General features: G+C 24.5%; 4 protein-coding genes across 8 annotated transcripts; all 4 read left to right on the top strand.

Moving 5' to 3' along the window:
- Nucleotides 1-9: 9 nt before the first annotated feature.
- Nucleotides 10-3,010, top strand: LOC107992942 (heat shock protein 83). The gene is made up of 2 exons (XM_017049067.3): nucleotides 10-161; nucleotides 648-3,010. The coding sequence occupies exon 2, from the start codon at nucleotides 648-650 to the stop codon at nucleotides 2,799-2,801; it is 2,154 nt and encodes a 717-aa protein (XP_016904556.2). The 5' UTR covers nucleotides 10-161; the 3' UTR covers nucleotides 2,802-3,010.
- Nucleotides 3,011-3,393: 383 nt separating this feature from the next.
- On the top strand, nucleotides 3,394-4,317 carry LOC107992939 (alpha-ketoglutarate dehydrogenase component 4). Of its 2 annotated transcripts, XM_017049063.3 has the most exons (4): nucleotides 3,394-3,533; nucleotides 3,645-3,699; nucleotides 3,809-3,978; nucleotides 4,192-4,317. In XM_017049063.3, the coding sequence occupies exons 1-4, from the start codon at nucleotides 3,510-3,512 to the stop codon at nucleotides 4,207-4,209; spliced, it is 267 nt and encodes an 88-aa protein (XP_016904552.1). In that variant the 5' UTR covers nucleotides 3,394-3,509; the 3' UTR covers nucleotides 4,210-4,317. The 2 variants fall into 2 exon arrangements, with proteins under 2 accessions (XP_016904552.1, XP_061943401.1); XM_062087417.1 differs by having other exon boundaries at nucleotides 3,809-4,317.
- Nucleotides 4,318-4,733: 416 nt separating this feature from the next.
- On the top strand, nucleotides 4,734-11,713 carry LOC107992950 (resistance to inhibitors of cholinesterase protein 3). Of its 4 annotated transcripts, none has more exons than XM_017049080.3 (8): nucleotides 4,734-5,010; nucleotides 5,260-5,613; nucleotides 6,084-6,346; nucleotides 6,435-6,627; nucleotides 7,410-7,462; nucleotides 7,983-8,137; nucleotides 8,208-8,394; nucleotides 8,976-11,713. In XM_017049080.3, exons 1-8 carry the CDS (start codon nucleotides 4,866-4,868, stop codon nucleotides 9,528-9,530), a joined length of 1,905 nt encoding a protein of 634 aa, XP_016904569.2. In that variant the 5' UTR covers nucleotides 4,734-4,865; the 3' UTR covers nucleotides 9,531-11,713. The 4 variants fall into 4 exon arrangements, with proteins under 4 accessions (XP_016904569.2, XP_016904568.2, XP_016904570.2 ...); XM_017049079.3 differs by lacking the exon at nucleotides 7,410-7,462 and adding an exon at nucleotides 6,930-7,069; XM_017049081.3 differs by lacking the exons at nucleotides 5,260-5,613; nucleotides 7,410-7,462 and adding an exon at nucleotides 6,930-7,069.
- On the top strand, nucleotides 11,686-12,635 carry LOC107992935 (mitochondrial inner membrane protease subunit 2). Its single transcript, XM_017049058.2, has 3 exons — nucleotides 11,686-11,827; nucleotides 12,049-12,370; nucleotides 12,438-12,635. The coding sequence occupies exons 2-3, from the start codon at nucleotides 12,065-12,067 to the stop codon at nucleotides 12,633-12,635; spliced, it is 504 nt and encodes a 167-aa protein (XP_016904547.1). The 5' UTR covers nucleotides 11,686-11,827; nucleotides 12,049-12,064.
- The last annotated feature ends 8 nt before the right edge of the window (nucleotides 12,636-12,643 follow it).

Raw genomic sequence — 12,643 nt, 5'->3', positions numbered from 1 at the left:
AAAATGTTCTAGAACATTCTAGAACATTCTAGAATTTTAGTGAGTATATAAAAGCAAACCTATTCAACGCGCGTCTTCATTCAATAAATTGCTAAGTGCCCGATACTGTGTTTATAAATTTTTGAAGTGTATTTTAACGTGTGGTTTAATTGAATATCAAGGTATAATTATTTTAAATTAATTATTAAAAAATATTTAATATGTTTACATAAAATATATTTCTTAACAATATATAATAATATAATATATGATAATATAATAATATAATAACAATATATAATAATAATAAACAATAAATAATCAGTAAATTTTTATTGATTTACGTTCTTATTAAATGTTGTTCTAATTTGATAGTTTTATTAAAAAATTAAAAAATTAATCTTAACTCTATTCTATCACATTTTTTTATTCGTATAAATTTGTTTTTTTTAAATTGTATCGGGAAATATTATTGCATTTATCATACAATAATATAATATATATCACATGTAAAAAAAAAAAATAAGAAATGCATATATAAAATGCATATATAAAATATATAAAAATTTCATATATAAATTAAAAATAAAAATTTATGTGTGTGTATGTAGTTTGAAATTATTTAACTCCTTTATTTTTTTTTTCTAATTTAATTTTTTTTTTTACAGATGTCAACAGAAATAGAAACAAAAGCAGAAGATGTGGAAACTTTTGCATTTCAGGCAGAGATTGCTCAACTTATGTCATTGATTATTAATACCTTTTATTCAAATAAAGAAATTTTTTTAAGAGAACTTATTTCAAACTCTAGTGACGCTCTTGATAAAATTCGTTATGAATCTTTAACAGATCCTTCTAAGCTTGATAATGGAAAAGAATTATTTATTAAAATTATTCCAAACAAGAATGATGGTACTTTGACTATTATTGATACTGGTATTGGTATGACTAAGGCTGATTTGGTAAATAATCTTGGTACAATTGCAAAGTCTGGTACCAAAGCTTTTATGGAAGCACTTCAAGCTGGTGCAGATATTTCTATGATTGGACAATTTGGTGTAGGTTTTTATTCTGCTTATTTAATAGCAGATAAAGTCACTGTTATTTCAAAACACAATGATGATGAACAATATCTATGGGAATCTAGTGCTGGTGGATCATTTACTGTTAGACATGATAATGGAGAAACATTAGGACGAGGAACAAAAATTGTTTTACATGTAAAAGAAGATCAAACTGAATATTTAGAAGAAAGTAAAATAAAAGAAATTGTAAAAAAACATTCTCAATTTATTGGTTATCCAATTAAATTAGTTGTGCAGAAGGAACGTGAAAAGGAACTGAGTGAGGATGAAGCTGAAGAAGAAGAAGAGAAAAAGGAAGATGATGGAAAACCAAAAATTGAAGATGTAGATGAAAATGAAGAAGCATCAGAGGAAGAAGGAAAAAAGAAGAAAAAAAAGACTATTAAAGAGAAATATACTGAAGATGAAGAATTAAACAAAACAAAACCTATCTGGACTAGAAATTCTGATGATATTACACAAGAAGAATATGGTGAATTTTACAAATCACTGACAAATGATTGGGAAGATCATTTGGCTGTTAAACATTTTTCTGTAGAAGGTCAATTAGAATTCAGAGCTTTACTTTTTATTCCAAAACGTATGCCATTTGATTTATTTGAAAATAAGAAAAGGAAAAATAATATTAAATTATATGTAAGAAGAGTATTCATTATGGATAACTGTGAACAGTTAATTCCAGAATATTTAAATTTCATAAAAGGAGTAGTTGATAGTGAAGATCTTCCTTTGAACATTTCTCGTGAAATGCTTCAACAAAATAAAATTTTAAAAGTTATTCGTAAAAATCTTGTAAAAAAATGCATAGAATTGTTTGAAGAAATTGCAGAAGATAAAGATAATTATAAAAAATTCTATGAACAATTTAGCAAAAACATTAAATTAGGTATTCATGAGGACAGTTCTAATCGTAATAAATTGTCAGATCTTTTGAGATATCATACTTCAGCTTCTGGAGATGAAGTCTGTTCTCTTAAGGATTATGTAGGCAGAATGAAAGAGAATCAAAAACATATTTATTTCATTACTGGAGAGAACAAAGACCAAGTTGCAAACAGTTCATTTGTTGAACGTGTAAAAAAACGTGGTTTTGAAGTTGTTTATATGACAGAACCTATCGATGAATATGTAGTACAACAAATGAAAGAATTTGATGGAAAACAATTAGTATCTGTAACCAAAGAAGGTTTAGAGTTTCCTGAGGATGAAGATGAAAAGAAGAAAAGAGAAGAAGACAAAGCCAAATATGAAAATTTATGTAAAGTAATGAAAAATATTCTTGACACTAAAGTAGAGAAAGTTGTAGTTTCAAATCGATTGGTTGATTCACCTTGCTGTATAGTTACTTCACAATATGGTTGGACTGCTAATATGGAAAGAATTATGAAAGCTCAAGCACTTAGAGACACATCTACTATGGGATATATGGCTGCAAAAAAACATCTTGAGATAAATCCTGACCATACTATTATTGAAACTTTACATCAGAAAGCAGAAACAGATAAAAATGATAAAGCAGTAAAAGATTTAGTAATTTTATTGTTTGAAACAGCACTTTTATCTTCTGGTTTTACTTTAGATGAACCACAAGTTCATGCTGCAAGAATTTACAGAATGATTAAATTGGGACTTGGTATTGATGAAGAAGAATCTGTACCAGAAGAACAAACTACAGAAGAAATTCCTCCTTTAGAAGGAAATACAGAAGATAGTTCACGAATGGAAGAAGTAGATTAAGTTTAATCTTAATAAATTTAAATATAATGACAATATCAATGTCATTATAATCATTGAAAGACTGCTGAAGTAACCACGTTTTATGTGGTATTATCCATTTTCATTTTAATTTTCTATACAATCTTAATTTATCAAAAACATTTTTTGATGCCAAATACTTTGTAATTAAGTTAAATTTACAATAAAATAAAATTTATTGTAACAATGAATTCGTTATCTTTATTATATCCATTATTTTATTCCATTATATCCATTGTATACATTATTAAATAAAATATAAGATAAATATAAACAAAAAATAATTATTTATGAAAATTTCAAGAGATAACAATTGAAGATTTATATGTTTTTTATTTCGTAATACAAATAACCTATTTGACCTATATTTCTATTTGAATTAAAATAATTATTAAATTTAATATATATTTCGATATACATACATATTTATTATACAATATAGATTTGAATAAGAATATATATTTGAATGAAATTAAATAAGAATAATGTTATTTATTAATTTTTAACGCCACATAGTTCGTATCATAACTTTATAAAACTAGTTAACCTTATACAAATATTTTACGATTGTTTTGTACTCATTGAATATGTTAGAATACGCCATCTATTTGAGACTTTTAAAGTGATTGAAAGAAGCTTGTGTTGCAAGTAAAACTTGGTCTTCGCATAAAATACATTAAAAAAACAATTATGATGGCAAGCAAAGGTTGGAAGGTCAGTGCATCGGTATAATTATAAGAAGAATATATGCATATGTATGTATGCATAGATTAATATATGTACATAATAAAACGCGATCAATTTATAAGAATTAAATCTTATTAGGTAGTAAAACCACACGTGCCTTTGATTAAATTTCGTAAAGGTGGGATTCAGAAAGGTAATGTAAAAGAAAAATTACTGAATACCATCGAATGTTGAAAATTTCAATTGAAAGAGTTCAATTGAAAAAGCCGACTGAAATCCTTGTTATTGGTTAACCACTGCAGATACAACTTCAAATCCACCATCTAAGCACTTAGACTCGGCTATGTTAGAACAAAATAATCCTAGTGCAACGGGACCTAATGTAGTTGTTTTACCAACAATAGAAGATCTTTATCTTCCTGCGCGATTTCAAAGACGACCCATTGATGAGAAAGAAATTGCATATATTAATGTAAGTACATTATTTATTTTATTATTTATAATATAATTAAATTTTTCGTTCATATTTATATTATAAAATTCATTAATAAAAGTCATTCAAATAGAAATAAGTTTATAATTATAATGATAATTATTATTATTCTAAATAATAATTTGCATATTTTTTTATCTTTATGAATAATGAGAAAAAAAATCATATTAAATGAATCTTTTTTTATTACAGAGAGGTGGGCCAGAATAAACTTGAATAATTTAGAACATTATAAACTTTAGAAATCATTAACAAATTATTTACTATTAAATTTTTATGTATAATTTATTCTGTAAATAAATGCAAGTGAAAGAAGTACATATTCATATTATTTACCTATAAAACAAGGTCTCTCTTTGCTTATGTGACATTGTCTGCTATTTCTGGCTTGTCTTTTGGCTTACTTTTATAATTAACATGTAGAATATTCATTCTAAATAAAAAAAAAAAAAATTTGATAAAATTATTTTATTTTTCTGTAATATTTATTTTATTATGTTAATATTAAAATTTATTTAGTTTCTAAATATAAAAAACATTACGAATTCTTTATAAATATGTTTACATGAATTTTTGTATTATTTCATTACGATACAAAAAACAAACAAATCAATTAAATTCATTAAAATGTTTCTTAACAATTAATTATTTAAATACATTCTATTTTAATGTAAATAATTTAAAGAAAAATATTATGGGAACGAAAGTCAATAGACACAGCCCTGTTCCATGACAGAAATAGCAGACGACAGTGCGCTGTGACTGTGTCTTCCATCCGCTTTTGCGATCCCTGGATGTAATAGTGGAAGATTTACAGTTGTTTTATCTTTTATCGAAATTGTTATACGAACGAAAAATTTACGAATATGGCTGAAATAACAGATTTCGGTCCAAGAAAGACGATTTTTATCTTAGCCATTGTAGCCGGGTGTTTTGCGGTATTATGGCCGAAAATTTTCTATCCTATGCTCACAGCATCTGTCAATCCACATCACATGACCGACAATTCTGGTAAGATTTTATAAATATATTTTATTTGTAAAAAAATAAAGAAGAATGCATAATATATCAAAATTTTCTAATTTAATTATTTTTGAAGTATATTTATATTGAATTAAGAAAATTCAATGATTCAATTTCAGTTTTAAATTTTATTTTTTTTTAATTCTTATATTTTGAATTATTTAAGAATTATTTAACGTAAACTATTAAAATGTCATTTTTTCTTGTTATTAAGTTAAATTTAAAAATGTTTATTAGCATGCTGCGATGTAATCTTTGAAAGTGATGTTACTGCAGCTGATATTATGTATGAAATATGTCAAAATATATTGAAACATCATCAAATTGATCCAAGAATAAGAGATGCTTTGAGAACTATAAAATTAACACCACAAAGTGCAAGTTTATGTAGAGAAGAAATTTTAGCTAGATGTGGTATAGATTTATCTACATTTCTTGCTAAAAGAGAACATCTGGAAAAATCTTATAAACAAGTTTTAGAAGAAATAAGATCATTTAATAGTTCTCTTTGTCTTAAAATAAATTTTGGTATACCTCTTTCTCAACTAGGAACTCCACATTTAATCAGATATCATATTTTAATGCCACACAGTAAGAATTATAAAAGGTTTTATTCAAAATTTTTAACATTAACTATTAATAACAGCATGCACAGTTTTTTTTAATTATTAATAAATTTTAATTATTAATAAATAATAATTATGTTATTTGAATTGAATTATTGAGGTATTGATTATATTTATTATAAAAAATATAATTTGGTACTATTAAACTAACTAATTATATATGGAAAGCAGATTCAAGTTATCTCTTCTATTTGGCAACTTGCCAAAAGAGCAAATATAAGTAGAAATGAGTAGATGAGAATAAATTTACTCTATAGTTATAGGTTTAAATATATATAATAAACTCTTTCATTGTATAAAATAATAATGTATTACTAACATTATAATATTGAATTTTAAAATGATAAAATAATTATAATATAATTTTGAATTCTATTTGTTTTATATATTTTATATTTTTTTAAATAATACTTAAAAAGATATTTATATTTCTAGATACAATAAAACAAGAACGACGTACACCTCCACATGCAGGTGGTTTACATCCTGCATTGAGAGAACGTGGTAGAGCTATACCTTCTTCTCATATTGTACCAAAGGTTTCAGATAGACCTGATCATGTAGTGCCAAAAATGAGACCACCTTTAGGTGGTGCAGGACATGTTGTTCCTGCACCAAAAGGAAGTGGTACTATGGGAATTATTATGCCATTGTATACTTTAGGAATTGTACTTTTTTTCTTATATACAATTGTTAAGGTAAAATATCTTGTAAAATTTTAATATTATAATTGTATTATAACTACTAAATTTTTGTAAAACTTGTTGTTACAAATTATTTTATTAGGTGCTGAGAAAAAATTCGGATAGTGAAATTATTTCAGAATATCCAGGTGCTGCAGCAGAAAAAGAATTTCGAAAAATGGTATTCAGTCCTGAAGCTTTTGCTACTGCAATGACTGGTGGTACAATGAATTATCAGAAGGAAAGATCTCCATCCCCACAAAGACCTACTCCAACTTTAGAGGAATTAAAAGACCGTAAGTTTTTTAAGTATTTAAAAGATATTGACCACACTTTATTTACATTATCATTAATGCAGTGTTTTCCTTGAAAGCTAGTTCCTTTAAAGAAATACTGAAAAATAAGGTACATGTTTTTTTGAGTATCTAATCAGATTTTTAAATGGTGTTGCATGATGCAAGGTTTGCACAATTAGAACACACACGTATTTATATCATAAATATAACAAAAAAATATTAGATTAAAATTAAAAATATTGTAAGTATTCGTATATATTCTCTGAATACGTTTGATAATGTTATACATGCTGGAACACAAGAAGCGGCAGGAGACATAGAGATAGATCAACTGAGACGCCGTTTGGTCGAGACAGAAGCAGCCATGGAAAGAATTGTTGTTCAGATGGGCAACATATCACGTTCAGTTATGCATAGTCCAAACCCACAACAAGAATTCAAGGTTTACTAGATTAATTATGAAGCAGTTTACATTTTCAGTTCTTTTAGTCCTTAGAAATATGCACGTTGCTGTGTTCTGATTGCGTTTCAAGTTTTACCTCTCCTCTTGTATATTACATTTTGCGTATTCGTTATAAAATCTTCGATATATTTCGCTTTTTCTTATACTTCAATGCTTATATAACCATATTTAAATTAATTATTTTGTATATATTTATCTCTATAAAAAAAGTGCATACTCATATTTTAGCTGAGTGAAATACTCGTTAAAACATTTAAATTGATAAATTTAATTCTTAAATAATTTAGAATTTATAGTTTTTATTTTTACATTTAAATAGTAGATGGGCCTCCAAAGTCCAAAGGCCTGGCAGGGATTGATCGCTCATCTAAGGTATATTCTTTGCCTAAAAGATTTTCTAACAAGAATAACCAATTTTTATGTTAAATTTTTTCCATAAATAACAAAATTTATTTTATTCAAATATTCTAATATGAAAAAATTAGTATTGAGATAATATTTAAGACATATTTATAATATGTTATAAATCAAATCTCATTAAATATAAAAATAATGTGTAATCTGTACTTATATATGTCAAATATGATTTTTTTTTAAATTAATGAATTTAAATGCACGCTTATAAATTATTATTTCCTTTTGTATTATAAACTTTTTTAAATCAATAGCATGATTTTTTTAACCGTTTTTTCGAATGTATGAATTTTTGAGTGTGAATGCTATTTTATATTTTTGAAAGGGATTAAAAATATTTACTTTTTATTGATTTATAAATATTAACGATATAATACTTATATTATAAATTATATTTATATTATATTTGAAATAGGTATAATTATATTTTTAAGAAAATAATATACAAGATCTTTTATTTAAAAAATTTAATTTACAGGACAATACCATTGCTCAGGTTCAATATAGTACAGCAGATAAAGTAGAAAACATAGAACATTCACCAACTATTAAAGTCATGGGTATGGAAATGACAGCTAGTTGTGAGAATAAGGGTAGTAGACCTACTACTCCTATAATTCCAATTTCACCAAGGTAATGAAGGGATTTTGAAAAAGCTATAAAATTTACATTATTTTTAATAAATAAAATTATTCTGTTTTAGTCATATTGAGAGGGAAAAAACACCACCAAAACCAATATATTTAGAAGGTGCACTTCCTCCACAATGTGAATTGCTTGTAACAGATTCAGAAACTCAAGCTCAGAAAGCAGAAGAGGATGTAGAGGCACCTGTTGTACTTTCAGGCAAAATGACTCTCTCTCTCATCAGTCTCGACCAAAATGCAGCTGTAAGGAAATATTAGAATTACAACAGAATCAAATCTGAATCTGTGGAGCCTTGTTTTATTTGGTGATTTTTTCATTCATTTAATTATTTGCTTCTGTATAGATTATTTAACGTAAAAATAGCAAATCACAGAAACGGTATAAATAAAATTATTATACAATTATTATTATTAAAATAATATAATTATTAATTAACATATAAATTTAATATTAATATGATGCAACATTATTTATCTGTGATTTGTTGTAAATATTAATTTACGTTCTAATTTATGTTCTAATTGATTATTAATATTTTAATTTTTAATTTTGAGAATGCATTATACATATATTTCATATTTACATTTACATAACTATTAATTGAGTAATTATTTAGTATTTATAAATTTTTTTTTCAGTACATATATTATTATTTTCAATTATTATTTAAATTCATATAATTTATTTTATATTTTAGTTGTTATATTAGTTTATTCTGATCATATTTTTTCGAAGCTATAGTTATTTAATTACATACTTAATTAAATATAATTTTTATACATTTTTAAAAATAAAATTGCTAAATATCTTTTCACTATATTAGGAAATTGATGAAGAAGATCAAGAAAAAAATGCAAATGATGTAAGAATCTTGAATTCAAAAGATACAGCAAAAGTATTAAGTATTAAAAAAAGTAATAAAGAGGAAATTGAGAATAAAGATAAAATAAAAGAAATTTACCAAGAAAAACAAATAGAAATGGAAGAAGAGGAACAGAAAAAATATTTAATACAAAACAGGACAGAAATAAAACCAATTGGATATAATGAAGAAAGAGAAAAAGAAGAAGTACAAGGAGTTGAAGAAACAAAAGAGATTGAAGAGATAGAAGAGATTGAAAAAAATGAAGAAGTAGAACAATCTGAAGATGAGAAAAAAGAAAAAGAAAATGATAAAACAGAAATAGATAGAAATAATGAAGAAAATGATAAAGAAAGTAATAATGTTGAACAATATAATGAAGGAAGTGAAGAAGATGAAGAAGAGGAGAAAGATGAGAAAGAAACAGAGGAAAAGAAAGAAAAAATAGAGGAAAAAGGAGAAAAGGGACTAGAGGAAAATGGAAAAGAAAAAGAGAATAATAGCAAAAACATATAAAAAATATATTATATTTCGTGTTAAATCATTGAAAAATATCAAATATACAGAAGATAATAAAACTTAATAAAATACAACGAAATTATAAAAATTTGACGAGGAAAGTGAAATTAAATAGATTAAAGATGAGGATTAAAGATGAGGATAATGGGTTGCCTTACAATGAAAAGACAGTTCAGAATAAAAATAAAAATTATAATGACAAACATTTGATTAAATCAGTGTTTACCAATCTTTAAAATTTATGGATTACAATAAAATAACAAAATAATTGACAAAAATAATCATGAATAATACAAATCTTGGTTAAGCACTGCCAAAAACCTAATATGATATAAGACTCGAATTTATTCTATGATTACATTATTGCCTATTGTTTTTTATATTTCATAGAATCAAAAATTTATTAATCAGCGGGGCCAAATAAAAGGCAGTGTATCGTGCACGTGTCTGATTGAGTCATTTTATAATGATGACCACAGAATTCAAGTACAGTCAATAGGCACTAAATAATTACTGATATAACTGTGGTATTAATTCTATATTATTGGGTATGATGATTGGCAAGCACTGATCTATAATGCTTGTACACATACCAATTATTTAGTTCCATTTTGAATTTTTTTATTTATACAAATTTTTTGTTCATTTTTTATTTAATTTTATATGCAATTCTCTGTGCAGTATTTGAGTTATATTAAGATTAGAATTTTTTTAATAATGTAGTTTGTAAAACTATTTAGTATGTAGCAATGTCATTTTCATACCTATGTTTAATTGTGCAATTTTCATATTAAATATAAATATTCGTCATTTTACTTGCTACACTTTAAGACATTTGTTATGTATATAAAAAAAAGAAAAAAAACCAAAATACAAGTTGAAATCATATTCAGTGTTGTGTAAAAATAAAAATTAGTTTAATTGCATGATCTTCCATAATAATGTTAAAAATGAATAATAATAATTAAATCGTTCATCTTTTAATAGTTATTGTGAGATGACATTATTAATATTGTTATATGATGTCTATATGAGTAGATAATGTTATAATTGTGATCAAATATATTTTAAAATATTTTTACGTGAAAAATGCCGAATTATTACATTTTTTGTAATATGTATTTTTATTGACAAAATGCAAAATCATATAAATGATTTGTTTACTCTTTATAGTTTTAAAATTATGCCTAGTAATAAAAATTTTAAAAATATACTTCATTTAAAAGAAATTTAATGCAATTATTTAATATAAATTTAATAAAAAAAATTTTTTTAAAATAAAATACTTTAAAATTATAATTGCTTTAAAATAAATAATTAAATTAATATGCAATGGATACATTTTGTATTTATTTATTAATAAAAATATCAATTTATTCAAATCAAAACATCACAATAATAATAATAATAATAAATTATAAGCTTGTATTATACAAGCTTATTAATTATACAACATTTATACTAGATTTAACATTTAATAGAATTTTATGTTCTATCCGAATTAATCGCGAAAAAATTACAATATTTAATATTTATAGATATGATATATTGAGCATGTTATATTCTATTTCTTTGATATAGTACTATTTAGAATACTGAGTCAAATTGAGTCAAAAAATTACATTTATTTCAATCACAAAAATTGTTAAAATCAATAAATTTTAAAAATAATTTTTAGATGTATATAAACAAGAAGAAAAATAATACGAAAAAGATAGAAATAAGTTAAAAATTGAAAATCAACGACATCTCTAGAGTGCTATAATAAAATATATAAGGTAAAAAAAGTAAAAAATAGAAAAAAGATAAAAATAGAACGAAAAATGGCTATCTTTAACAATATTAAAAAGATAATACTGATTTTCAATTTTTTATTTTTTTTCTATTATTTGCTCTCCTTAGTCCTATCTTGGTTTATGATACTCTAAAGATGCTGTTGATTCCACAATTTTTTATTTTATCTTTGTCTTTCTCTTGCTATTTATTCTCTTTGCGACATTTCACCTACACATTGTAATATAATTATATAGAGAATTATATCATCTATATGTATAACCATACCTACGCACGCGTGCATATATACATATACACAATATCAGTTTTCCATCATGTATCACAATTAAATTACTTTGTAATCTCTATGTATTTTGTGCCTACAACTTAATAAACAATAAGATTTATTTAATGTTTTTTAAATCATAATATTTTTATTAGTGCAAGTTCTGTGATAGTTTAATAAATTTAAAATCAAAACAGACTTTTATTTTAAATTATATATGGCTAACCTATAAAAGGTTATTTCAATTTATAAATAAAGGAATAACACATATAATTTTAATTTAAGAATTTAATAATAATGTTAAAAATGCAATTTAATAGAAGAAAATATATTTTCTTTTATGATATAAATTCATATATATTATTATAAAATTATAATTTTTAATCGTAATAAAATTTTGCGTATAAATATGTACATATTCTACATATTTAACTTGAAGTTTTATTATTATTTTAGTGCATAAATGCGATAAATGAAAGTGCGACATTTTTTTGCGGGTATCCTTATAGGCATTCCTATTGGGATCACCTTTTTGGATACAGTTGGTTATATAGCTAAAGTAGAAGGAGTTTCTATGCAACCAACTTTGAATCCAGATGAGAGGAATCCAGATTATGTTTTTTTGAATCGCCGAGCAATTCGCACCCAAGATATTCAACGCGGTGAAATAGTAACCGTTAAATCTCCAAAAACTCCAGAACAAATTTTGATTAAACGTGTTGTGGGACTTTCTGGAGATATAGTACGCACACATGGGTATAAATCAGATATTTTTCAGGTATTTAAATTATTTATCTTATTAAATTTATAGAATTCACAAAAAGAATATATTTATATTTGCTTAGGTACCAGAAGGTCATTGTTGGGTAGAGGGAGATCATATTGGACGATCTATGGATTCTAATACTTTTGGACCTGTTTCTCTTGGATTAATAACAGCAAAAGCTACTTCCATAGTCTGGCCACCTAGCCGTTGGCAATATCTTTATCCTTCCATGTCAAATCACAATTTTCCATTAAATTCACCAAGAATACCAAGATAAAATTTGTT

Source organism: Apis cerana, linkage group LG1 (genome assembly GCF_029169275.1).
Source record: "Apis cerana isolate GH-2021 linkage group LG1, AcerK_1.0, whole genome shotgun sequence".
In the NCBI taxonomy this organism is placed as follows: domain Eukaryota; kingdom Metazoa; phylum Arthropoda; class Insecta; order Hymenoptera; family Apidae; genus Apis; species Apis cerana.
This window is presented reverse-complemented; position numbering and strand designations above follow the sequence as displayed.

Excerpts from the sequence above, each read along its gene's own strand:
- LOC107992950 (XM_017049079.3), top strand. The coding sequence starts at position 4,866 with ATGGCTGAAATAACAGATTTCGGTCCAAGAAAGACGATTTTTATCTTA. Across the intron at positions 5,011-5,259 it reads TCACATGACCGACAATTCTG|CATGCTGCGATGTAATCTTT; the intron begins GTAAGATTTTAT and ends AATGTTTATTAG. Across the intron at positions 6,628-6,929 it reads TTTAGAGGAATTAAAAGACC|AAGCGGCAGGAGACATAGAG; the intron begins GTAAGTTTTTTA and ends CTGGAACACAAG.
- LOC107992939 (XM_062087417.1), top strand. The coding sequence starts at position 3,510 with ATGATGGCAAGCAAAGGTTGGAAG. Across the intron at positions 3,534-3,644 it reads TGGCAAGCAAAGGTTGGAAG|GTAGTAAAACCACACGTGCC; the intron begins GTCAGTGCATCG and ends AAATCTTATTAG. Across the intron at positions 3,700-3,808 it reads TAAAGGTGGGATTCAGAAAG|ATACAACTTCAAATCCACCA; the intron begins GTAATGTAAAAG and ends TAACCACTGCAG.
- LOC107992942 (XM_017049067.3), top strand. The coding sequence starts at position 648 with ATGTCAACAGAAATAGAAACAAAAGCAGAAGATGTGGAAACTTTTGCA.
- LOC107992935 (XM_017049058.2), top strand. The coding sequence starts at position 12,065 with ATGAAAGTGCGACATTTTTTTGCGGGTATCCTTATAGGCATTCCTATT. Across the intron at positions 12,371-12,437 it reads ATAAATCAGATATTTTTCAG|GTACCAGAAGGTCATTGTTG; the intron begins GTATTTAAATTA and ends ATATTTGCTTAG.